Source organism: Gallus gallus, chromosome 1 (assembly GCF_016699485.2).
Source record: "Gallus gallus isolate bGalGal1 chromosome 1, bGalGal1.mat.broiler.GRCg7b, whole genome shotgun sequence".
Lineage (NCBI taxonomy): Eukaryota > Metazoa > Chordata > Aves > Galliformes > Phasianidae > Gallus > Gallus gallus.
The window spans coordinates 8184305-8211766 of NC_052532.1; the positions used below are offsets into that span (position 1 = coordinate 8184305).

Below are 27462 nucleotides of genomic sequence, written 5' to 3' on the forward strand. Positions count from 1 at the left end.
TTGTGACTCCACAGCAAGCCAGTAGTAGATGAAGGAGCACTCAGACCTTTGGTCCAAACTAACCAGTGTATGCATTATAAAAGAGCCGTAATCCTCCTCTGTTCTAAGGCTTACAAATCCTACTGTTCCTTGAGGATATCATTTACTACCTTCATCTCACGTGCTTCATCTGGGATGTGTCTGCATCCTTCACTCCTGCACTTCTGAGTGATCCAAGTCAAGATATAGGGAGGCAATAGAATACAGTGCGAGGGTTTAACTCCTACTTTCTCCATTAGGAAACAAGTATTTTAGGTCTTAAGATGTCACGCAAGCATATATCATCATGTTTTAATTCTTGAAAAAGGCTTTCCTGAGAGTTGCTTCATATAAAGAAGGAGGGAAAATAATAAGAGTGAATTTCACAGAAAAAATGCAGTCAAAATACAAGATTATTCTTTAAGCTGCTATTTTTATCACCCGATTGGCATGAACAAGTCTCTCTTTGATGAAGATTTGTATGGTTTTGTTGCTATGAACCAGAATATCAGTTTGGAAATTCTGTTGAATAGCTGTGGAGATAAGTACCCCAAGAGACTGTTTTAATTTCCATATTTATTAAGCTGTGAGAGACCAAAACCAGGATTCCTATACATCCTGAAGCTTTAGCGTTTAGGGTTTTGCTGCCTGAGCAATAGGAGTATTGGTGATACATAGGACCAGATAGCAGGGTAGCCACATCTCACAGAAGAGGTGTGAGGAAATGAGGTTTCATGTTGGGAAGAATAAAGGAGTCACAGGTGACGTGCACTTGTGTGTCTCTGACATATTTCTTCTGCTGCTCTTTGTCCTCTCTTGCACATTCTTCAACTACTCACAGTCAGAAATTGCTATTCCCTTCCTTCTCTTTACATCCTGTATGAAGGGGGCTCTGTTCTTCAACTCATCCTGTTGAGGGAATGGGTTGAGGGAACTTTCTCTGGCTAAAAACTCTTGAAAAGGAGTGATTTTCTGATGGATAAGTTTCATCCTAAGCACAAGTGGTAGTGCTGGCACCAGACAGGAGAAGAAATGTGGGTTGGGGGAGGCAAACTGCTCTATCCCTGTTACTGTCATTGAGCTATCACTGGAGAATCCTTCACACATACAGTTTATCTGGCTGAAGATAACCTTCTCCAGAGTGATTTTCCACCATACTGTAGAATTCTGTATTTGGTATTGCCATCCATGAAATGCAATGAGATGATCTTAAAAGGTAGCAAATGTTTTTCTAGAGTTTTATTTGCAAAGATGGCAACGCTCATCATCTGCTATTTAATACTTAGTGTTGTGAGTACATAAACTGATTGACTGGCTCATCCTGTTGTCCTTTAGAGTCAATAGTTATCTTTTACTGACTTAGCTGGGCAACAGATAAAGCCTGGATGAAAGAGCCACTGTTTTACTAAGAGCCACTTTTATTTCCAGGATTCAAAAGTAAGCAATCCCAGATGCTTGCAAAATGGCTGGACAGGTGCTACACACAGCTTGCTTGTGAAGTCTTGTTTAAAGGGAAAATAATTCGTTCAGTCAAAGGGCTGCTGGCTGACCTGACCTTTACAGGCTGCAAATGGTCACTGAAAGGATAAATAAGATAATGATAATAAAAACTTCCCTAGTCATGACTGGGCTGATACTGAAAGGGATTTGGCAAAGGATGAAACTGTGTTATATGGGCATACACTGTCCTCAACAAACCATGTACAGAATGTAATAGATGGAGTTTCTTGGAGGGGCACAGCCAGCCTTCGGTGCCAGCCGTGCTCTCTGAGTCTGTTTATGCATTGAGATGATGCTGCCCACTGTCAGGTCTGTGCTTTTCAGCAAATAAATCCTTTGTTTTCATATCTGGCACCTCACTTTTGTGTTCAACTTCCTGGATGGTGATAACTGAGTAGCTGCCTGATGAATGACCCATGCACATTAGTGCCATTTTATCTGAATGGTAACTGTGAGCTGTATTTTGGGAGGCTGCTAAACATCTATCACTGGAGGTTCTCTATCAGGTTAGGCAAACTTCTATCAGGAATGGTTTAGATATGATAAAAAAGATGGACTAAACAGCTTTGAAAATACCCTTCAAGCCCTACTGTCTCTTGTTTAAAGCTCTGCAGCAGTAAAATCACATTATTTCTATGGCAGGTGTTTCTAGGAAGCTCAATGAAAGAGTGGATGTTTCTTGGACTGGAGGTTGGCCAGAGGCTGCACCAGTGCATCCAAAACTGATATGGTGATCCAGCATGTAACAGCTGAGTAAATAAATATCTAAGGAAGGACTTGTCTCAACTGGCTTCAGAAGCTTTGTGGAAACATATGGGTCTAAGCTAGGCAAATAGCTCATCCAAATCCAGCTAGCTTTCATGGAGAGCATGGTTGGGCAGTGACACAGTATCCCTAGGGCAGTGGTCATGGCACCAAGCTTGGACAACACTCAACAAGCACTCAACAAGTGCTTGGACAACACTCTCAGATTCTTTAATTTTCGGTGGCCTTGTGTGGAGCCAGGAGTTGGATTTGATGATCCTTATGAGTTCCTTCCAATTTGGGGCAGACTGTGAAACTATGATTCTTCAGATCCAGACATCAGAGATGTGTAGGAAGCACCTCGTCTGTCTGGTGACCATCACCCCATAGTGCAGTATCCTGACCAAGAGCAAAGCAGTTCCTTTGGCCTGGTTGGTATGAGAGCTCCGTACATTTCTCATTTCATCTAGGACAAAATATTCATCCAAACATTTTTCTATCAGCTGTTTGTTTCTAAACATCGGTAAGAGTTGTCCTTGTTCTTCTGCTGACAGAGCTGCTCGTGACTCTTTGAATGTACCCTATTGTTCTGCAGAGGTCTGTCTGTCTGTAAACATAGATAGCACCTCACTCTGCTCACTGGCCTAGGACTAGCCATTTGTGTTAAGAATTTTGGGCTGGAATCCTAGAAATAATGTTTGAACAAATTACATAAAAACTTACCTAAAATATCATTTATTCTGATTGCTCACAAATATTGATGATATATTTTTGCTGAAGTTTGGCTTTTATTCAGTAAATCTCTTCAGTTCATCTTTAATTTGCAGATGGCTTTGGCAGGATTTCAACCTAAGCTTCTGGTTGTAGAAACCTGGTGCTTGAATTAGGCTCAAGATGCAAATAACCTGATTTTCAGAAAGTCTGAATCTCTGCAGCTGCCTTGTGGGGTTCTAAGTAATGCAATTAGGGCTGGGTTTCTCCCTGCCAAAAAAGCCACAAATAAATTGGGATTCTGGAAAGAGAAGTGCAGCAGAACACTCAGGAATGACTTTAGGAGTTTTGGGATTTAGGATTATAGGTGGAAATAATTAAAAGCCCAACTCAAATTTTCAGCCGAAAAGCACCATTATAAGTAATTTCAAAGGAGATTAAGGAAGGAGACACTTAGAGCTGGGCATTAAGTCTGAATGGGGTGAACCAGAGCCCTGCTAATGGACTGTGTGCTGCTCACTGATGGGCTCGGAATGGTAGAAGCATGGGGGAAGGTGGGAACATTCATTGCTGCCAGAGGATATACTTAGAAATAATGAGTGCAGTAAAAGAGGAGGATGGGCTTGATGCCTGAAACTAATAAGAAACTTGCATCTCCTCTTTCAAAACCTGAATTAGGAAAAGTGACTGATGGGCAACCCTTTAAGCGCTGGAGTAGTCTCGATGTGTTGAAGGTTTTATCCTTGAATGGGGTGACATTATGGAGGCTGGACATGGGGAAGTACAGATTGGGAACTATGAGTGCCATGTTTCTGTGTCCTTTGGGATATCACGTCCTAGCGTACTCCCTTCTTATCTCTCCTGACTTCATTCTGATGTTGAAGAGGCTTTTATTTGTATGATGTTGCTTTCCCCCCCCCCCCCCCCCCCCCTTTTTTTTAAAAAAAAGCACAGCTAATCCCTGTTGCACATGTAAATATAGATAGCACACGGGTCTGTAAAGATTATGGGTGCTCCTTTTGGCAAACGATATCTTTTAATAGCATTGTATGCACTTAATCGGTTTAAGCAAACGTATCAGTGGAACAAGCAGTGCAAGTTGAGGGAAGGAATAAGTGACAGACCTGAGAACAGTTGTTCACTTACTTGGTAATATTATGGCAGGCATTGTAGAAAGCTTTTTTAATAGTCTTTTTTTTTTTTTTTTTTCCCTTGGCTTATTGATGTCTGTGTTTGTAAAGCAACATGAGCAGAGCAAGCTGTTACATTACAAGAGACTTTTGCTGTTATTTCATAACAGCTCCTGGTCTTCATCCACTCTTTGTACCCAGATCAAATGTTTGGTGCATCAGGAACTGGTTAGAAGGGTCTGTGCCCTCTCTGCGCTTCAATTCTGGCTAAGTGGAAAAGGCTACAGGACAGCTTTTGTGTAGTTGAAAGGAAAATTGGTGCAGAAAAATAGGAGATGCTTTGAATTGAGTGTTTCTGCTCATTCTGGAGAAAGCTCAGTTCTACCATTTTTTTGTGTTTTTTTTTTTTTTTTTCTCTGGGAGAAAACTTCTCAAGTCATAGAATGGCTTGGGTTGGAAGGGACCTCAAAACCCACCCAGCTCCAACCCCTGCTGTGGGCTGTTTCTTCCCTACCAGCTCAGGCTGCCCAGGGCCCCATCCAGCCTGGCCCTGAGCACCTCCAGGGATGGGGCATCCACAGCTTCTCTGGGCAGCTGTGCCAGTGCCTCACCACCCTCTGAATAAATAATTCCTTCCTAAGATTTAACTTTAATCTCCCCTCTTGTAGTTCTTGTTCCTCTTATCCTGTCGCTATCTACCCATGTCAAAAGTTGATCTTTCTTAGGAACTAGAAGGCCATAATGAGGTCTCCCTGGAGCCTTCTCTTGTCCAGGCTGAACAAGCCACATTCCCTCAGCTTGTCTCCATAGGAGTGATGCTTCGGCCCTCCGATCATCTTCATGGCCTTTTCTGTACCCCCTCCAACAGCTCCCTCTTGTGCTGGGACCCCAGACCTGGATGTGGTAGCAGGAGAGGCCTCATGAGAGCAGAGTCAGTCCATAGAGAGGAAACCAATACTTCTAGAGTTTCAGAAATACTCTGAAACAGGCTTTTACTTTTAGAACAGAGGAGTCTGTCAGCTGTCATAAAGGACTGTGAGATGACAAGCCCAGATGTAGAGGTGTGCATTGGAGACATCTAAGATGACATATACCAGGTCCCAGGTGCCCTTTACCAAGTTAAGCCCAGCATTATACGACGTGAGGGGCAGTGATGTGGGGTGGCACACAGAGGGATACTGCATTGATGTGTCACTTAGAAAGCTCCTGGAAGCTGGTGCCCAGAAGAGATCCTTGGAGCTAAGCCTGCAGGGCAGGGGGTGTGGATGCCCTGGCTACAGGACTTTTGCATGGGAACCATGAGAGGGTGGCAGGCCCAGCCATTGATCTGGTATTGATGCATTATGAACATAGCTCATTGGACCAAGTCTGCTGTTCTTTCTCGCCCTGGAAGAGCTGTGAATAGTGCATCACCCCTTTGACGTCATGTGCATGCACAAGGGCATCTATTTTGGATGCAGTGTCCTTCAGAGGGAGCGTACATACGTCAGAGGGTTTTTTCTAACAGCTTAGTGAGCAGCAGTGCACATGTGATTTCACTGATTCTCCAAAAACAATGAGGTGAAATTCAGCACAGAGTGAAATGAATGTTCCTGTCTGTTTTGGAGACATTTTTCAGGTTACTATTAACCTTTTCTTGGCAATTTAATGCCGAGGACTACATATTGATTCTGAGTGGCTTCTTGGAAGAGCATCAATTTTCCATTTAGAAAATTATCCATTTATTTATTTATTTATTTATTTATTTTTACCTTAACCCTGTATGGAGTGTTCAGAGAGATGTTTTCCTATGGAAACAAACTGTTTAGGCCTGAAATTGAAGCCAGTTTCTAACACCCCAGGAATTCTGAGCAGTAAGCCGGAAATGTTATTGGAAATAACAGCTGAACTGGAGGAGGGACAAGTTAAATCATTAAGGCCTGGCCCAGAAAAGTAACAAAGCAGTCAGACTTGTTAAAATTAAAACAGGCCAGTGGCCAAAATTCAAGATACTCTATGTCTGGATGATAGTGGGGGAAAAAAAAAAACATAAAAAGCAAAAACAGAGTCATAGCTGGCAGCAGATAACATCTGGAAATGGCATTGCCGTGAATTTTTTTTCAGAGAACTGGTGGGTGAAGAAATTTCTCAATTAGAGTGGAGAAGAAATCATAGCATGGCAGAACTGTGATTTTCAGAGGGATGCAAAGGAGTTGTAAGCGCCCCATGGTGCTGAGAGGCCTCCTTTATCAACCTGCTATATTTGGAAGCTCAGATTGCTGAGGCAGATTAGAAACCCTGAGCCTGGTAAGCCAGTGCTAATGGGAGATTTCCAGTGCTTGCCAGTGTCACGTTGGCTTTGAGGATGTTTCTGCTGTAGCCAAGGTGTACTTCCAGCTTGTAGGGATGTATCTGAGCTACCCTGGGTGCTGAGGATGGCATCACCACGGAAGCTGAAGCATCTCATGATGCTGCATTACTTAGTTGAACCGGAGCTCTATGCAGGTATATTCACCTTCTAGAGGTAGCCAAGCCAACTAGTTTAGAGCTGGCCAGTGGTGCAGATGAAGCTGTGAGCTGCAGTGGATGCCTGCAGTACAGCTACCAAGAACCGTGTTTGTTCCTTGGTAGAACTAGAACAGGGGAGAGGATGCGGTGGCTAGCAGAGGTTTGGAGGTGTACATGTGTGACCATGTGCAAAAATCCATCTGTAGAGTCTTCATTACAATCAAATACCAGAAAAAATGGCAAATTCCATGGAGTGCTTTTCAGTTGTACAGTAGAGTTGAAAGTCAGGAAGAAAAGAAGTTTAAAAAAAAAATCCATCTCTTCCACAAAGAAATTGAGCACAGTAAGGGCACAGGCAATGGAAAAAGCCTGTTCAAGAGCAAGGCCATGCTACATAACCCCCTTGTGAGCCTTGAAACTTCTCTGTTGACATGGCTACTCACACACAGGGCTAACAGGGTTGGGGCGTTCAGTGGGAAGGACATCTATTGGGTCCATCTCTCCTGGAAACCTGATCTGGATGGTTAAAGCTGGGAAGATTTACAGGGTAGGAAAGGGGGAGATGGAGACTTGAGTCTTCTACCTCAATGCAGAAGGAGAGAACAAAGCCACTACTTTTGAGGACCCCTCTATCCCCTTCCTGCCTGCAAAGGGATTGCATGCTGGGGCACATCTCTGAAGTGCATTTTGAGAGGGTGGCTGTGAGAGCAACCTGAATTGTTGACACCAAGCTGCCCTCTATAATTTCTATCAGTTGTTCTGATACGAAATAGATAAAAAAAGTTCTGAACATGAGTCAGATTCAGAGGGTTTCAGTATCCTTTGCTTTGCTTTCTTCCAGTCTTGAGTAGATAATAGATAATTTTTATCTTATGTGATATGAACAACGAGATGGGTCTGTTACAGATTTGTTATTTATATATTCTGGTTGCTTTATAGGCGGATTTCAACATGACAGTAATTAATGACTATTTTTTTTCTGTTCCTTGAAGATTGTATACTGAGATGAAGAGAGGAAAACACAAATGTAATTGAGTACATTAGGGGTATATATAGAATCATAGAATGTCCTGGGTTGAAAAGGACCACAGTGATCATCTCGTTTCAACCCCCCTGCTACGTGCAGGGTCACCAACCACCACACCAGGCTGCCCAGAGCCACATCCAGCCTGGCCTTGAATGCCTCCACGGATGTGGCATCCACAGCCTCCTTGGGCAACCTGTTCCAGTGCGTCACCACCCTCTGTGAAAAACTTCCTCCTAATATCTAACCTAAACCTGTCCTGTCTAAGTTGAGAATGTGTTGTATCATATTTCACGTATGGCTGTGGATTAGACAGCATTGTGAGCCAGCTGAATATTTGCAGGGATGCACTAACCTGAGCCAGAGCCAGCGCGGACCTCCCCTTAGCCTAAACTGACCAAGGAGGAAGCCTGTGTGGCTGCTGTAGGTCAGGGACAAAGGACTGGGACCAATCCTGCTAGGAAACAAAACTGTATTGGATTTTTTGTCCCCTTTCTTTTGCAAATCCCACCTTCTGCTTTTGCATTTGTCCTTTGTGCTTGCTCTGCAATGATCAACAGTGATCATCAAAGCGGTAATAGTTCTTCACGTGGCAGCTACTTCCTTTCTGGTTTAATTATAACCGAGTTTGCTAATCGCAGTCTTGATTAATGATCTTAATATGCAAATGCTATGATGAAACTGAAACTCTTTGTAATTGCTTGCAGACAGATTACCACTTCGAGTACACGGAGTGTGACAGCAGTGGCTCCAGATGGAGGGTGGCTGTCCCGAATCCGTCGGCGGAGTGCTCTGGACTACCTGACCCCGTGAAAGGGAAGGAATGCAGTATGTTGGCACTTCTTGTTTTACAGACTGCTCCTGTCTGTTTGTGCTAGTTACCCTACACGGCACTGATGCCAACAAAGCCCTTTGGAAGAGCTTTAAACTCATGATTCTTCTTAACTCTGTCACCAATGCCGTGAGTTAGTCCTTCCCTTCTAGGTCACCCTGTATGCCCTTCCAACCCTTCCCCTCATTTCTTGGAGCTATGGAGCAGGGACCGTCCTTGCAGTGCAGTTTTGCACCTCATTAATTCCTGCTAAAGGAACCCCTGTATTTTACAGAAAAACCACAACACCCATTGAAGAGTTGTTGCTCGCCTTGAGCTGCCATACCTTTAGCTGCTGCAACAGTCCTGTTTATTTGTAGTAGCAGCCAAAATGGTGACCGATGGTGGCCAAATTGCATTTGCGTAGTGTCCGTGTTCTCATCACCTGCATAATTTAACTGACAATAAGCTAACTGTGTAAGTAATGGTAAATATCTTATTTTCCAGTGTTATTTTCACCATGAAGCTCTTGCATTTTTATCTATTTCTTTATAACAAGTCAGAGGGTTTGCATATCACTTGGTCCTCTTCCTTTTCCATTATGTTAAAACACTTCATCTTTGCACCTGGATACATAAGTGCACTGATGCTCTGCAAGTACATGTGAACCATTCCTCGTAATTTGCAGCTTCCCAAGCTGAATACCCTTTCCCATCTCACATCCTTGCTCTAGCCATTCTCTTCACAACAAATCCTAGCAGTACTTTATTTTCTCAGTAATTTCTACCAAGGGCTGTAAATCACTGTGTCTGACAAACGGGAAGAATGATGGCAGTGTCCTTTCAGTTCTGCTGTAGGAGAGATGACTTTTTATTCACTTCTGACTCTTCCTGTAAAGGTTTATTGTTTGTTTCATTACACCGTGTGCTCCAGCATAGGGCACATAAATGTTTTTTGTAGCACTGCTGACCACAGTAAGATTTCTGACTGCCTGCAAGCATCGGCTGAAAAGTTGCATGTGTCATTCCTGGTGCTTGGGTTTTGTTTCTGAGGTTTTAAATGTGGGATCTCTGTAAACCTAAGGGATGTGTTATTCAATTACAGAATTGTAGAAGTAGGTAGCACTTCAGGGGATCCCATAATTCATCCCTCAGCCCAAATAGCTGTAATACCTGTGACTGTAATTTGTGGCTGATGTTTGGCTGGGCTGTTGCCAGGGTCCTCTGATGATGAAGTGCCCACGAACTCTCCAGATATTTACTCATATATTTTTGTTCTATTCATTTTCCCTCCAGTTACAGTTTTTTTCTGCTTTTGAATTTCCCTTGCTGTACTTCAAGCCTTTTACTTTTTGCTGCCTGTGCTATAAGGAGCAGTTAGTGTTATCCCTCTTGATGCACAATCACTTCTGGTGTATGCTGAAGTATGTGGGCATAACTCATTTTTTTCTGATGTACACTCTTTCTTCGTAAAGCTGTTAATAAATGATTTAAGGTCTAAAAGCATTACATTCTTCACAGCTTTCTGGTACAACTTTCGACAAAGGATGCATGTGCTTTGTTTCATCTTCTCTAATTTGTGTGTGTTGCTGCTCTTAAATCAGCTCCGGAGAAAATTCAGCTGCTTTATAACAATGGATGAATCTTTGGCTTCTCCATATCTTTCCCTGTTAGACAGAGGAGATCTTTACTGCATTGATTGGCTGTGATATAATATACAAAATACAGGATTCTGTTCAATACACTGGAAAACTCATATCCGAAGATGCTTTTCCTCCCTGTAGTGTTGCTTTTAAGTCCCATGGCAATTCAGCTGGTTTGAGAAGCAATTGGATAGTTGAATTTGGTGTTTTTTTTTTTTTTTGAACTGAGCTGTCTGCTCTCAGGGCTTCTGGGAGTGTAGCAGAATTAATGTAGTTTTGTTTTTTGCTTTTTCTTTTCCCCTGTAGTATATTATCGCTTCAGGAGATGTCTGGCTATATCCTGATTGCAAAAGTCATTTTAGATTTCACATCTTTTAGTCTTTCACCTTTTGCTTCAAGGGCAGCTAATCTTTCTGGCTGAAAACATGGTTCTACCAGCAGCAGATAGTTACTGTCAGAGTACACTCGGAATATCCCTCCCATTTGGATTGCCTAACCTGATGGGTTTTATTGCAAAATACCTGAACCTTTTCTCATGGACCTAGAGTTGTTTTGTTCAAAGGCATAGTACCTCCTTTGAGATGAGTCTTTCTGGCCTTTCTACATTCTTCAGATTCTGATGCATCTTGTAAATTCTCCCCTATGCCTGAGTATCCTGACTGGGTCTCCTCCTGACATTTGGTGGAGTCCTGGGCTCCCTTAGATACTTCTATCTTTCCTTCAGCCTACAGACCAAAGGTGTGCGGTATAATCACAGGTAAGATCATGTCCAGCTGTGGATATCCATTATATTTAGAACATGTAAAATCATAGAATCATTAGGGTTGGAAAGACCACTAAGATTATCTAGTCCAACCATCAGACTCTGCCTGTGACTGCTCTAGATCATGTCCCTCAGTGCCACATCTATCCTCTTCCTGAACACCTCCAGGGATGGTGACTCCACCACCTTCCTGGGCAGCCTGTGCCAGTGCCTCACCACTCTTTCTAGAGAAAAAGCTTTTCCTAATATCCAACCTGAACCTCCTCTGGTGCAACTTAAGGCCATACTTCTCATCCTATCACAGTTAGCTGGGAGGGTAACTATATAGGATCTATTAGTCCTAAGATATAGTTGAGCCAACTATCTTACTACTTTTAAGAAAGGATTGCAGTTGTATGGTAGCATGAGCTCTGAGAGCCTTGTTTTTTTTTTCTCTCCTTGAGGCTGGCAAAGCCCTCAGTGGTCCCTGCTGGTGTTAAGACACAGTGGGTATAGAGGAACATGAGTGGGAATGTGGTTTTTTTGGAACACATCTGCAGTTGCTGCTGACTTCATGATGTTTTGTTTGCAGTTGTTTTCGTCTATTTGGAAATGCTTGCCACTTAAGAATATCTACTATTGATCTTTGCTGCTCCCTGGAAGCAGAATTTACTTGCAAGTTATCATTAATTTTGGGAATACTGCATAAACCTCTCCAGCTTCCAAATGCTCAGCAGTCATTCTGTTTAAATTGTGCCTGAACCAGGAACTGGAAAGGTGATACAACAATATGTTAAACATCTCCAATCATCTCCATAAATATGTCTAGACTGTGGTCTCCAGTGGAGTGCAAAGACTCTTTGAGATTGCTAAAAATGTATTAGCTCAGGTGTTCCACATATCTGGAGCAATCTAACTGTGGCACAGAGCTCAGCTGGTGTCTCAGGATGTGCTTATTTTCAGGATGTTGTGCTTTACTGCTGTTCATTCAGATGAACCCATTTAAAATTAGGTTGGGCGTCTCCGAACTCTGCTGCGTTGTGAAGTGTCTGCTGACCTGTGGACAGTGGCCCACTCAGGGTGTCTGCCAGCATATCCTGGTGTGGCTGTTGTCACCAAATCATGTCAGGATTGAGGCTTTTTTTGGGTCTTCAGAAACTAATTAGTGGCACTTAGCTGCAGAGAAGATGGGGCCCTCTGAGAACTAGTCACAGGGCTTGGAGTATGAAGGACTGTTATATTTTGACTGCTTTATGATCTCGGTATTAGGTGAAAGATTTCTGGCCTTCCCCTTTGGCCATCCTTTCCTCTTCATCTTCACACTCAGATAGAAAGGAGGAAGGACCGTCAGGCATCAGGTGTTTGTGGTGCTATAGGAGGTGCTGCTGTGCCATGACCCAGATGTGAGAGTAATGATGCAAGAGAAGCTCTGCAGGACAGAATCTCACTTGCAATAATGTGCTGGGACAAGGTGACCTTTCTAAGATTCACTCCTGCCTGGCAGGAAACCCTCCCCTCTTTTCTTCTGATCTCCTTGCCCTGTGAGGCTGCAATCATCACTGTTTTCAGACTCCATGTTGGGACCAGCCTGCTTTTTGATATTCAGCACATCGTGTTACCTCCAGGCACGGCCAAATTAGACTGCTCGGCCACCTCTCCCAAAGGGCACTGCTTTGCTCTTTCTTCCCTCCGTGCTCGTGCTTGTTCAGAGATGACTCATACTTCTGACACCGGCCCATCACAGTTGCAAGAAATTCTGGAAAGATACAAGTGAAATGTGCAACAAGGATTTTGGCTAGGTTAGAAGGCAATATGTGTTACTCCTGAAGCTACTCTTCATGGATCTCTGCCTCATGCTTAATGTGTCCTTTGCAAGCACCTTATTGAGGGCCTTTTGGATGATTCCATGGGTCAGTGGTCATGGTGGTATTTGACTGACAGTTGAACTAGGTGACATTAATGGTCTTTTCTGACCTTATGATTCTGTAGAAGGAAGTGGAAGGACAGAGAGCCTCCTTCTGTGAGGTTTGGAGTGAGGTTTGCAGTGTCTGAATCACTCCATTACTTCTTGATGATCAGCAGTGTGCTTAACTAATTTGGTCTCACTTATTTTTAATTATCAGAAGTCTCACTATGGATCCTTGTGGATCTGATAGCAACAAAAGAATTTAACTGATAAGGATCACTGCCATCAGAACAGTGTACTTGACTTTTTAAATGGAAAAGCTTTATGGCAGTCAATGGCAGTCAATGGGAAGAGTTTGCTTTTGGGGCTAAGTCTGAAGACCCGTAAGGCTGGTATCTCAGAAAGTGGTTCATTATGGTGTGTGGGCTGCATGTAGTTTTTAATAGGGACCTTCTGAGGTTTTGAGGGTAGGAGCAGAATTTGGTGTCATGTTCCCACTGACTCTATGCTGCAGTGTGTCACAGATGTGCTTTTCTGTCAGCCTGACTGTATGCTGCATGCTTTACACTCAAATTAAAATGTCTGAACTCAGAGCCTCTTTTCCTCCTTGTCTCCTTCCCTGCCTCTCTGTCTCCCTTCACTCCAGTACAACCCAAATATCTGGTTCAGACAGTGCCCTTACTGTGTACTGGTGCACTGAGTCACTCTTCAGAGCTGTTTTCATCAGCGAAAAGAGCTTACAGGGTTTACATTTTGACCTCGAATTCTTTTTAATATTAACTCTCTTATTGCACAAAATGATGAGCTGTTTTGTGTTGTTGTTTTTTTCTTCCCCAGCCTAAACAAAAAGAAATTGTACCTCATCTCCTAAGTACCTGTTAAGTTTAGCAGTGCTTTGTGCATAATAATGAAAATGTACTGAAAACACTAAATAGAACAATTTCAAAAGGCGTTGAATTTGCTGTGTTCAAGGGATAAAAGGGTTGTTAAGGTCACTGTCAGAGTCAGCATCCAAATGCTGAGTACCATTACAGTGCTTTCATAAGAAAAGAGGCACAAAATTAAAGATAGTATGGAAGAACTCGGTCATATGCGATGCCATGCAGTTATTAAGGGTTCTGCTTAGAAAATTCTCCCCTTACTAGGTACTACTAAGGCAGAAGAAACTTTTTGGAAATCAGAAATATGCATCTATTCTAAGGCAAGGTGTGTGAGTGTGCACTGAATAGTAACCGTATGGAAAGCTCCACTGCCCTTGGAAAACACAGTATCCTTAATTACAATGGACTTTACTGGGGCATAAGAGCAAATTTTGTCCTGATTTATTGCTACTGAGCTGTGTTTGTTGAGTTTATTCGAAGTTGTGTAATTTACTCCTAGGAAACACAGGAGGAGATATGGATCTTTCTGCTAATTACAGCGTACTTTAAACACAATTAGGGCAAGTGACCTTTTTAAGACTTGCAAGTTTTGAAACACTTTAAGGCAACTGAGATCTGCAGGAGTTTTGGTTTTACCATTCTGCTTTTGCAATGGAAACGTAGTAGAAGTTTAAACTTAATAGAAACATTTAAAGTTTGATATCCTCTCCATCTTTGTTAATATCAGGTATCCTGAGCAAGTAAGGAGTAAACCAGATCCTGATTCCCTTGAAGTCAGTGGCATCTGTGAATTTTATAATGCATGATGTATGCATGTACACGTCTGTGTGGATGGATAATATAAACTGAATGTTATACATCTGGGAATACCAGCATGCTTGTGTTACAGCCTTCTGACGTAAAATTTTGGTTTGTATCTGTTCATTGTCAACTTGTGCTTGTATTCAAGCAAATTCTATGTAGTCTTCATGGTACATAATTTGTACCTCCAGGTTTTTACCTAGAATTTTGAAGTTTGGCTGATCAAGCCTTGAAAATAGCAACGAGAAGTTTTAGTAGTTTCTCTAATGTTTACGTTATTGTGTATGTGGACCATAGAACAATTGAATGGTTTGTGTTAGCAAGGACCTTAAAGATTGTCTGCTTCCACCTCTCTGCCATGAGCAAAGACGCCTTGCATCACATCAAGTTTTCAAGGGCTCCATCCAAACTGGCCTTGAATGCCTCCAGGGATGGGGCATGCACAGCTTTTCTGGGCAGCAGTGCCAGTGCCTTGCCACATATAGATAGGAATGTATATACAAATACCCTCATGTGAATAATGCTATTTATTAATGGCATGTATTTATGTTGTGTCAAAATCATTTATTATGAAATAAAAAAAATTAATTATCACCACAGAGTTTTTGTCTTAGTATATGAGTTTAATACCTAATGTTCGAAAGGCTTAAAGAAGTTCAGAGTTATGGCTTCTTGAAGCAAGCATGTAAATCCTACAAATCATCAGAGAGTTGATTTGCTTATTTGATATTAATTGAGGATTATTGTTTGGTCTCATTAAAGGTATTTGAAATGACTGGGATATCTTTTTTTCAGCTGTGAAGAGCAAATACGATGACATGGGCATAGCTCTGAGGACTAGGCATATATCTATTCTCATTTTTTCTCATGGCTTCAAAGCACTAGATCTTACCTTCATCAACCTTGATGCACTGATTTTTTTTTTATTCACTTTTCATGTCATTGAGATATTGCTGCTTTTGGTATTCACCTTGGAAGAAATAATGAGGTCAAGCTATTAATGGCTGCTGGTGTTTAACCATGTCATTTAGATCTGACATGCACTTTGATACTTATATGTGGTGACAGATGTTGTTGGGTATCCTGAGCTGTAGGAAAGTGCTGTTTTGAGGCAATGTTCAAGAGAAGTATTCAGAAATTCTCTCCTTCCTCCATCTTTGAGATCACTTACTCTAAAACCTTATCTTCTCCCCTTTCAGCTGAACAGCCCTCATGAATCTGCTTGTTAACATATGAGTCCATCCTTGCGTATGGAAGGTTTCTCTCGAACTTGAAAGCCAAAAATATGGATTATTTACGGGCATAATTGTTGAGGGAATCTGGGTATTTTTTTGTATGCTTTAGATTTGTCCCTTTTCCTATTATGTTCTACCTAGCGGTTAAGGATGTGTGAGAGAGAAAAACAGTACATGATTTTGGCTCTACAGCCAACTCTGATATGAACAGCAAGGAATTAATGCAAGGATGCCATGAAGTGAAGATGTTGAGTTGGCAATGGTATGCATGGCAGCTTGAGAACCGCTACTGAATGGCTGTGATTTAGCAAGGCCCTCTAACAGATGTGTATTTTCATTTCTTTTCAAGCATCACTGTTAATGAGCTAATTTCCTCTGTGCATGAGCAATACAGTTTCTTTGGGGAAAAAGTCACATTGTTGACTTCTCAAAGATCCTTTTAGATAAATGTTTTAAAAGTCTGAAGAGTTCGTGCTGAATTCACAGAGTTTAATTCCCAGGGAAGAGTTACTGAGAACTGTGTGTTGGTGTTGTGTATTGAGGCTTCTAAGGGGAAGATTGGTCTTAGAGTCTTCTGGTGATTTCTTTGGTTTTTTTTTGTACACAATCAAATTCAACAAGTTAGACACATAATCTTCTGAATCTGAATTCTATTTAACTGGAAAGAAACTAGCAAGACCTTAAGATTTGCTATGGTTGAGGTAAGAGAGGCAAAGAGAATGTGTGTGTGAGGAAGAGACTGTGATCACACTGAAAATTTTGACACATCAGCTGAAATAGGATGGAGGTAGCTGAGTGTAGACATTTTCATGTGATTCAGTAATTGAGGCCCAATTGCAACCCTGGATAGCTCAAGCTCAATGCAGTTGCTCAAATATAGGTGTTTAGCATCTGTTGAGATTTCTCAGTGTTTCTTGTCTGGTCTACAGTTGCTACACCAGAAGGACATAAATTTCCTGTCAAACTTGGGTTGTGTTTGCTAGTCCACTGCAGAAGACATCTCAAACGTCCTGAGAAGCCATTTGCACCAACTGTTTTGGTTGGTGAGCAATTGAAACAGGCCCAGTGGCATCAGTCAGTAGGGAATGGAAAGTTACTCACGTCTAGGTATATTTCCTCCTGTGTTCCCCAACTTTTCCAGTGCTGAGCCATTAGGGTGACTGTTGTAACTGCAACTCTGTTTGCTAACTTCTTGGGCATGACCGTCTTCCTTCTCTCAATGTTCTACTCCCTCATGAATTAGCTGAATATTCCAATTCCAAAACCACAGCTGTCAGTACCCATCCGATGAAATAAAAGTGATAATAAACTCTCCCATATGCCAAGCCAGCTGAGGAAAGCGGTACTGTTCCTGTCAAAGAGAACAGCTGGAGGGAATATTGATTTATTTTGTCATTTCTTGGATAAAAGAAAAAAATATTTACTCTTAAGAAAAGGAAGTGTCTCTTCCACAGAAGTTACTCTTTTCCAGGTTACCTTCACTTTCAGTGTGATCACATTTCAAACCCAAAGAAGGCTTGACAGAGTTTTTCCTTAAATTAAGATTCAGCCTGGTTCCTGGTAACACATTGGGATATAATGACTGAAGAAAACCAACATCAATTATTCACAGTCTATTGGAGAAGCCTCATATAAATTATTCACGGAAGACAGTCTGAAGCTGGCTGAGATTATAGGAAACATTAATAATAAAGCAATGAGTTACTTTCTTCCTTTGTTTTTTTCTGTTCCTCCCGTATTGTGGTTGGGTGTTGGTTCCATGTTGTGTGGACTCCAGTGTCCTAAAGTGGCACTGAACAGATGGCTCAGTTTGCTTTTTCTTGGCCACGTCTTCCCTTCTAGGTTTGTGGCATGCATCTGTTGAACCCAGCAGCTGTTTGGAGGGTCAACCGCTGCCAACCTTATATTGTTTTTCTCAGCTACAATTTTTTCCTTTGCCTATGGGAAGCTAAGATAGCTGAGCTCAGTCTGCCTGCAGGAGGTGACAGCATTGTACCTCAAGCCCAGGGGTTTGGGCTCTGAATGAAGAACAAACGAATGGAGGGAGAGAGCTGGAAAGCCAGAGTTTGAGGTTATCTTTGTGTGTGCTTTCACTGATTCAGGTAGAATTGCTCCACTGATATCCCTTCTAATGTTATAATCAGGCAAAATCGAGTCCTATGTTGTTTTTGTTTTTTAATGGAATGTACTGTGAGCCAGGGGAAGGAAAGCATGCAAACATGCCCGCACTCAGAATAGCTGAAATAATTTTAAGTATCACAACTAAGAAATGTCTGAAGGAGAATGCTGAGAAGGCCAATGGAGGGGGAATTACCAGGCCCAAGTGGTGTGGGATGTCAGACTTACTGAGGGAAGGTATGACACAGGTCTGCATAAGGGAGGGAAGCAGTTGAATATGTTGTGGATTTGGTGTTGGAGGATATCGGCCATTGAGACAGCTTTGATTTATCTTCCAGTGAAATCCCAAATATTCCTCTTACAGGATAGCAGTATCTGAGAGATACTTGGCATGAGAAAACACTACAGAGGCATGTTTCAGACCTTGGAAGGAGCAGTATGTATGTGAGCATCTACTCTTGTTAGTCCAGCTCTGTTCAGTGACTAGCGTCAGAAGACTAAGCAGTGTGAAATTGTTAGGGTCACTCACTAGAACAAAAACATGCCAAGCACATTTGACTTCCATCCATCCCAGTCCATCACTGGGAAGGCCACAGCTGTACTAAAATGCAGAACATGACCCTGCAGCCTTACAGTCAAAAAGCAAGTGAAGCAAACCTGCTTATGGTTTCTTTTGCTTTCTGGGGAATCATTTCCATGTCTGCAAAATGATTCTAATATTCTGTCAGATCTGAAAAAATAACGTATTGTGTGCACTCCTTGGAAGCAGTTATGGAGGGGGCAGGGCTCCCAGCTCAGCATTTCCCATGTTCATGGCGTGTCCCAGGAGGGGGTCCAATAGCATCACTCTTGACTCACAGAGCTTAAGAGGAGGGGGACTAATTAGTTTCAGTAGTTTTACCTCCTGTTGTGCATCCTGTTATGCCAATGGTGTGGCTGATAATTTGGTGTGAGCTTTTCTTCCTTATGATGTCCAGTTATGGTATAAAGTGCTTGAGAGACAGAAGATCCATCACATACCATGACAGATGGTTCTCATGATCAGATATTCTTCCTATTAAAAATGTGCATTCTGTTTGTAGTTTGAATCTGTCTGGCTTTAGCTTCCAGAAGGTAGCTCTTCTTATGCAGTCCTCTGATTGATGAAAGAGTCTGGCGGGGTCCTATGTCGTCTCCCTCTTGAGTTATTTATATGTTTATCAAATTGACTCTCAATCTTCTTTTGATAAACTAAACAGATAACCACTTCAGATCTCTCACTGCAAGACATTATCCCTAATTTTGAAAGCATTTGAAGTTTTGTTTGTTTGTTTGTTTGTTTGTTTTTTTCTGTTCCTTTTTTTTCCCCCACATTAAAAATGCAGAAGTGGGACTGTATTTGGTACTGGAACAACCCTCTTGCCTCTGATACACAGGTTTCATTCTACACATTACTTCCACCCCTAAATATATCTATCTGCAGACCTCATTAGCACCTTTTTGCACATAGTGGAAGCTCCTGATAAATGGTGGGTCCACTCCAGCCTTCAGATTTCTGCTCTCTGGGAGCAGAATCTCTTCACATTTCTGCCTTTTGCAAGCAGTGCCGGAACTCCTTGACTTGGAGTTGGCTTGGGATTGCCAACAGACCCACTTGTGCTGCTTCCAGGCTTACTACTCAGTCTCTCATAAGCCAATTTTAATACTGTTCCTTTTCTGCAGATCGCTGATAAAAACGTGACTTAGTGCCGTGGCAGGCAGAACTGCTTCCATCCTCCCTGCTTGGCGGTGATCTCCCACTGACAGCTCTTTTTGAGATCCTTTTCTCACGCATTTCTTAATCCATTTAAGCTGTGCTTTACTGGTATTGTGTGGTGCTACCTTTTTTTTTCTTTTTTCTGTGTGTGTGTCAGAATGACATGCCAAACTTAGTTAATTGTTTTGGAAAGCTGAAGTCTATTATATCCACACAGTCACCTTTATCAGGTGACTTGTAATCCTTCCAAGGAATGGAGTGAGGTCTGTTTGCCAAGACTTACACAATAGTTTTGGTGAGTATTAGCACTGTAGCTCTTTTCAATTTTTCATGAAATGAGTCTGTGTCAACTTTATTGCATGCATGTATGGATGTGTGTGGCTGCATGTGTCTACCTAACAGTACATTACAACACCCTTTGTGACTGAGGCTGGTTCCCTGTACAACCCACAACAAAACCTTCCACTTTTTTTTTTTTTTTCTTCATCATAGAGAGGCAAAAGATTGATTTGTCTTCCCAATATGCATTGCTTTGTCAGTTGGTGTGTTGCACCCAAGCTGATATTTGAAAGGGTTAATAGGGCAGGGAGGGATTAATAGTAGGGAGAGGGAGGTGATTGTCCCCCTCTACTAAACTCTTGTGAGGCCCCATCTGGAGTACTTCATCCAGGCCTGGGGCTCCCAGCTCAGGAAAGGTGTGGAACTTCTGGAAAGGATCAGAGGAGGGCCACTAAGATGATCAGAGGGCTGGAGCACCTCTCCTATGAGGAAAGGTTGAGGGAACTGGGATTGTTGAGCTTGGAGAAGTGAAGGCTCTGGGGAGACCTCATTGTGGCCTTGCAGTACTTGACAGGAGTGTATAAACAGAAGGGGCAATGGCTGTTTACGAGGGTGGATAGTGATAGGACAAGGGGGAATGGTTTTAAACTGAGACAGGGGAGGTTTAGGTTAGATATTCGGAGGAAGTTTTTCACACAGAGGGTGGTGACACACTGGAACAGGCTGCTCAAGGAGGCTGTGGATGCCCCATCCCTGGAGGCATTGAAGGCCAGGCTGGATGTGGCTCTGGGCAGCCTGGTCTGGTGGTTGGCGACCCTGCACATAGCAGGGGGTTGAAATTAGATGATCACTGTGGTCCTTTTCAACCCAAGAGAAAGACTGTCTTCTCTGGTCTGACTCTGGAAGTTTGAGCCTCCAGCTTAGTGAGAGTCATGATGTGGTGGCCAGAGTGGATGGGTTGTTTGGGTTCCAGGAAATACAGCAGGATCACCCCTTTCTTATCCCAAAAGACAATGCACAGCACATTACCCACTGAGGGCTGCATCTTGAACTTTTTCTTTGATGAGGAATTCACGTCACCCCTTTGTGGACAGCAGTTTCCAGTTTCGATTCTCGCTTGTAGTGGTGACACCGCAACTTGTCACAGGTAATGATGTGATCGGAGAAACTCACCTTCAGCCTCATATTGGTTCAATAAGTCCTGACAAAGTTGTGTATGGTGTTCTTTCTGTTCCTATGTGAGCATTCATGGGACCCACCTGGCACAAACTGTGATACTTAACATTCCCACCATTGTTTTCAGTTCTTTGAAGCCATTGTGAGTGACATCTACTCTCTGGGATCCCTCTTGGCATGGGCACAGTGTGCCCTCCTCCAGCTGGTACAGACTCCTGAATTGATGTTGCTGAGACAGCTTTTGGTCTCCCTGCTTGCTGGAAGAGCAAGCTGTAGAAGAGAACATCTCTTTGCTTGGCACACGCCGTCTTCCCTCCCCATCCCCCTGCTACCGACCACCTGGAACGGGACCAAATGGTGCATCTGTTCCAATGTCCAAAGTGGTTCATGTTGCTATTAGCCACGTTCAGCCCCAAATTGAACGTGGCAAGCAGCTGGCATGCTCAGAGCTAGTTTGCTTGCAGATGTATGTGTTCTGACAGGAAGTGCTGCAGCCTTTGAAATATGATGCTTAGAAAATAGAAAGAAGGTAATTTCCCACCTAAAAAGGTTCATGTCTCACATGGGAGGTGAGCAATGGATGACAGTGTAGTCTGCAGCAACCAGTTTGATCTCCTGAACGCTTTTTTTCTCTCTCTAAAATGATCAGGCTGCAAGGAGTTAAAAGATCTTCATTCAGTTAAAGTAATAATCTCTGCTCAACCTCACTCCAATTGAGGAGGCTCTGCTGCCTGCTGTGCCTTCTTCATGATAGCAAGATTCCCTTGATTACTGACTTCTTATTCAAAATTCACAAATCTGGATGTGTGGTTAAGCAGTGCTCAGTTTCTAGCAATTGCACTTTCTTTAAAAAATGCTGGAGCTATTAAAGGAATGTCATAAAAGATCTTGCTTTTTTATTTCCCTTCCTAATGGTTTCTCTCTGCAACCTTCAAGAGAAAAATCAGGCAGGATTTATCAGCAGTGCTAAAGTAGTGAGCAGGGACACCATTGCAAATGTAAAAAGTCATACAGTCGGTGGTCTCACTTCAGACAGACACATAGGAAAGTGCTTACTGCTTTACTCTGGGCACCTAAAGAATGCACCCATACATCCCAGCTTGAGCTCTGCTGGCTCTGTCCACTTTCCTTCTTGGTGTGTCACTCATGAGTGATGGGTTAGGAGAACAGGTTTGTTGACTTGACTTTCACTAGTTGAGATTGAGAGCATGTCAATATGACCAAGAAGAGATAATGACCCTTTGGCAGAGCTTTCAAACAAAATGGACCTTTTATCTGCATTCCTGCGTTGCCTGTCAAGGGCAATTACACAAAGAAATGCACTGGGAGCCAGCTCAGAAATGGGAGCCTGAGCTGGAGGCTGAATATGGGTGGAAATTGCTATTACGCAGCCACATCTTTATCAAAGTACTCAACAGTCAAACAAGTCTTTCTGCAGTTAGATAAACGTCAGCACATCCATAAAACCACATATGCTGCAGCTTCAGCTGGCGTTAGTTGTTTTGGGCCTGTTTCTCTGCTTCGGCTAGCAGTCCTACAGCTTCTCAGTCTGTGAGTTTATGTCTCTTAAAGTGAGTTTATGGAGTGTCTGCCACTGCGCAATGTAGCACACATGAAACATTTAGTAAGAGTTCCCAGCATTTCTTGGGCTGAGTTGTGTGATTTGCTCTGAGTCCTACTTTGGCTAGACTGGCAAGTTGAGTTTATAAACCCTCCAGCAACACGAGAGATAAATGCTGCAGAAAGTGCTCATTTGGTTTCCATCCAGGGCTTTCAGTCTCAGAGAGGATGTGATGCAGTGCAGGGCTGGAAGAGAGTGGGATTATCACTTTGTGAACATGTTTTCTAAATTATACATCCCCTAGTTACATATATTTAACTACTCCCTTTGCTGTACTGGTAACCAGTATGTATTTTCTCAGCATCCTAATAGCACCACAGTCAACCTCATTTCTTAGACATGGGCTATTTGGTGGTCTTGGCTGGTCTATAGGATGAGAGGAAGTGGCTTTAAGTTGCACTAGGGGTGGTTCAGGTTGGATATCTTCTCAGAAAGAGCGGTGAGGCATTGGAACAGGCTGCCTAGGGAGGTGATGGAGTCCTATCCATGGAGGTTTTCAAGAAAAGGGTAGATGTTGCATTGAGTGATATGGTTTAGTGGGCATGGTTGGTGGTAATGGGTTGATGATTGGACTAGGTGATCCTAGTGCTCTTTTTCAGCCTTAATGATTCTACAATCAGGCAAGACATTCAAGGGTTTGTTGGCAGTCCATGAGAAGTGTAGAAAGTTGTGGATTAGCTGTTCAGCTCTCAGCCTAGATTTGTAGTGTTACATTATGCTCAATGGGACGCTGTGTTACTTGGCTACCATAAAGATGGGTAATATGAGTGCTCTGTCTCTCAGGTGCCAGTAATTTTAATTGAGTTCAAGGTGTAACAAGTAAGTGAGTGAGAGCGAGAAAAACTCTTATTACAAGCCTTCACTTTCACAAATTGCTTTTGAGAACAGTTTGTAGCTAGAGACTTCATTTGTAAATCTTGTTTTGCCAGTGGAGACAAGCTGTGAATCAGAAGCCGTCATCTGAGATTTGGTTCCAGTGCCACCACTCCGGTGAAAAAGTAGACATGGGAGAGCATCTGAATTTTGCAGCCTTTGTTGAGGGTTCATCTATTGCATTCCTGAGATCTGGACATTCCCATTTGGTTACCATCAGTTCGCTCTTGGTTAATTAAGTGGCAAAGAATTAATGGAAATTAATTGGGATTTTTTTTTTTCATTAATGTGTTGGAAATGATTGTCTCCCTAGCTTTCTCCTGTGCCTCTGGCGAGTACTTGGAGATGAAGAACCAGGTGTGCAGCAAATGTGCTGAGGGGACATACTCGCTGGGCAGTGGGATCAAGTTTGATGAATGGGATGAGCTGCCAGCAGGATTTTCCAATGTGGCGACGTTCATGGACACAGCAGTGGGCTCAGTTGAGAATAAAGCCAACAGCTGCAACAAGTAAGAAGTTCTGCCTGTGCCTGGGTTATGCAGCAATGATGAGCCTGCGCTTAAAATAAGCTCCTGGCCCACGTGCTGCAGGTCTTTTCTCAGCACTTAGTGTGCATTTGGAAAAGGGGTCCTACCTTGGGGGCAGGTGTGGTGTAGACACAGCTGGTGAGAGAGAGGATTTCGTCTTGCATGAATTTTGGGAGTGCTTTGAATGTCATTTATGCTGTAGTAAATGGCTGATCCACTAGCCAAGTGGTGTTGCCTTTCCAAGGTGTTCTCTTGGGAACAGTATTCAGAGTCCTTAAGATTTGGGATTTGGCAAAAGCAATGCCATTAGGGAAAGCTCAGCTCCAGAAACGTACAGGGAAATTATTTGTCCATCTGAAGTGAAAATCTGTATAAAACCACACAATGCAGTGGGAGAAATAGGTACAGGGAATGCTGCAGACACTGCAAAGCCCTTCTGTGGTTACCTTGCCCCTCTCAGCTGCACAAAGCCAGCTTAATGATTTACCTGAGCTCTCCAAGAGTACAAACAGCCCCAGTAATATCAAGCAAGACTGACTGGGAAGCAAAATTTTTAGCCATTTATTTGCTATAATCATAGCCTCTTTGGACTCATCAGCAGATCGTGAGCCTAAGACCGGCCTGGAGCTGTGCTTATTTGTAGCTGGAAAGTTCCAAGGTTATGGTGTAGTAAATGTGGCTAAAAGGTACTTTCACAGCCTATTTAGAGACCCACAATGGCTGCAGAAGGCTGTTTCTGAATATGACTGAAAGTGTGCTGGACCTGTTGTTAACAAAGCTCTCCTGTGTAGATTGGGTCCTAAATTTCCGTACCATATCTGTCCCCATACACAGTTTTAAGGAGAAATATTGTTTTTAAGTGATCCACTGCATTTAGCTACTGTGGGAATTGGGGTTCTTTGCTGCGTTAATACATTTTTGTACTGTATTGTAAGAAAGGTCTCCTCAGTGCCTGTGATCTGAGCTGAGGCTTGTTTTGTTTGTACTTACCAGCTCTTCATGGACACCACGAGGGAATTACATCGAGTCAAACAGGGATGATTGTACAGTTTCCCTCATCTACGCCGTGCACCTGAAGAAGTCCGGTTCTGTCTTCTTTGAATACCAATATATTGACAACAACATCTTCTTTGAATTTTTCGTAAGGCCTTTTTTATGATGAACCCAACCTTGCGAGATTTCGGTCTGGAAAAGAGCAGCAAAACCAGCTTTTGCATAGGTCTGAAATAGGAGCAGCCTGGCTGGGCTTCCACCACGTTGAATCCAAATTACTGAAATAGTCTGATGGGACCTGCATGGGAAAGGCATCCTGCTCTCCCTATGTGGATGGACTGGTTGGGGTCCGGGAAGCCCGGGGTTCACAGCACTGTGCTGTGCAGTGCAGTGTAGTTGCCCCAGTCTGCCCTTCTTCATGGAGAGGAAGTAACAAATATACATTCTGTTGTCAGATGGATGTAAGGAGATCATGAATCCTAGATCCAGTTGCTTTAATGGCTGACTGATCTGCTTCCACAAAGGAACAAATGCATTGGTTCTCTGAACGCTAGATTTGAAAACAGCGTTTTGTTACTTTTGGCCATGTTCCACTGATTCACATCCTTACTTTTGTCATTTCCTTCTCAGTGAAGCTGCAGCCTTTTCCAGAAATGCCCAAGTAAATAACTTATGGTGGTCCCCAATAGTTCAGGGAAACCATATTTGAACTCCTCTAAAAGATCTTTCTTTCTTTCTTTTTTTTTTTTTCCTCCAGCAGTTTTTTTTTTACTGAAATATATTTAAGGATGATTTTCATCATCCTTAAGGGATGGGATGAAATGTAGGGAAGGAATGCCGTCCAGAGTGACTTTGGCTGGCTTGAGAGATGGGCCTGTGCAAACCTCAAAGCCAAGTACAAGGTTCTGCTCCTGGGTCAGGGCGGTCCCAAGCACACATACAAACTGGGTGATGAATAGATTGGGAGCATTCAGCTGCCTGCACTGCTGGTCTGAGGGTAAACAAGGAGATGTCCTCCAATATGGGATGCAAGTGTGGATACTTCTTGTTAAATACTCAGTGCTTCTACAGCCTTTCCTCCCCAGGCCTTTTCACATCATAAAGCCCTTTGATTCTTGTGAGAAGATACTGTACTATCTCCATTTTCCATATAGGAAGTCAGACATAAAGATGCTGAGGCTGAGACTGTGTAAGATAATTGGATCTCTGCCTTCTATTTAGGTGCTTCTCCCCATTTTGCTTCAGTGCTGTGAGTCTAGATGAGAATTAAGTGTGAAGATATGGAGTTATATGGAGTTACTTCAAGCAAGATGTGGAGCAACTTTGAGGAAGAGTCTTGACCTCAGATCTACTGAATTTCAGCTGAAAGTGTTGAAATGACCTTTCTCCCTGCTGGAAGAAAGGCTGAGTATTTGAACTCATGCCTAAAGGGGACTTAGTACCTTTTCTTTAGAGAAGATAGCTGTGAGAAGAAATGAGTGGAAAGCTTTGAGGCCACATGTCCCTGCTGTAATTCTGCCTGGATGTGGGGGCCCACAGCCACTGGATTTGAGAGAGCTGGGACTTTCAGGGCTTGGGAGAAGGGAGAAGCAGCCAAGACAGGATGATCAGCATCCAAATCTGACCAGACAGTGAGAGGACATGGCTCTTCCTGCCCGTTTTTTTCATCTGATTCAGGAATGCTATCAGTGGAGGCTGATAGCAAGTTTTGAAAGTTTTTTTCTTTCCCCTGTAAATAGGCAGCTGCTGTGCTAAATATGTAGGCAACAGGAGCAAAGCTGAATCTTATCATTCCCAGCCAGCAATCGTTAAGCTGACTGAGAGATGTATCTGATTGTGATCACTGATCTTGTGTTTTTAATTAACAGATACAGAATGACCAGTGCAAAGAGATGGAGTCCACAGCAGACAAATGGGTGAAGCTGACAGACAATGGGGAATGGGGCTCTCATTCTGTAAGTAAAAATTTGTTCAAAAATATATATATTTTTGCATTTATCAATGACTGTAATTTCCTCTGAACAAGCAAGGATCAGATCCTGTGAATACATATGAAGAAGCACAATTTGCCTGCTACTGTGGGCAAAGCCACTGTGATCTGTAAGGGGCTGATCCCAAAGCAAATGATAGACATGCAAGAATTTCTATTGATTTCCCTTAATCAAGTGCTGTGTTTATGAGGCTAAACAGATTTACGCAAATCCACATGCCACGGTCACTTGACATGATGGTAATTGAAATCTTCTACAGCATTTGTTTGCTCATGAGACCCTGCCATGCAGCCATGGGCACAGTGTGTGATATGCATGCAGGCAGGGCTGGCATTTTGTTCCCAAGTGCATGCAGCCAGCTTGTGCTTTCCAACTTACCCTGCTAAAAAGCAAGCTGGCAGCACTGAGGTGGCTCCTGTAGCAAACATGAGTGCCCACGTTGGGAACAGCAGCCTTTTCCTTGGCCTGTGTCCTGACGAGCTTAGCTTGCTTGGTGCACAGACCATGTGCAGACTCA

General features: G+C 42.9%; 1 protein-coding gene across 2 annotated transcripts in view; it reads left to right on the forward strand.

Annotated features, from left to right (window-relative positions):
- ELAPOR2 (endosome-lysosome associated apoptosis and autophagy regulator family member 2) overlaps positions 1-27462 on the forward strand; it is a 93304-nt gene that overhangs the window by 38034 nt on the left and 27808 nt on the right. For both annotated transcript variants that reach the window (XM_416843.8, XM_040654820.2), the window contains exons 2-5: positions 8322-8442; positions 23748-23943; positions 24955-25102; positions 26823-26909. In XM_416843.8, coding sequence (XP_416843.7) covers positions 8322-8442; positions 23748-23943; positions 24955-25102; positions 26823-26909 — 552 coding nt within the window. The remainder of the gene's footprint in view (positions 1-8321; positions 8443-23747; positions 23944-24954; positions 25103-26822; positions 26910-27462) is intronic.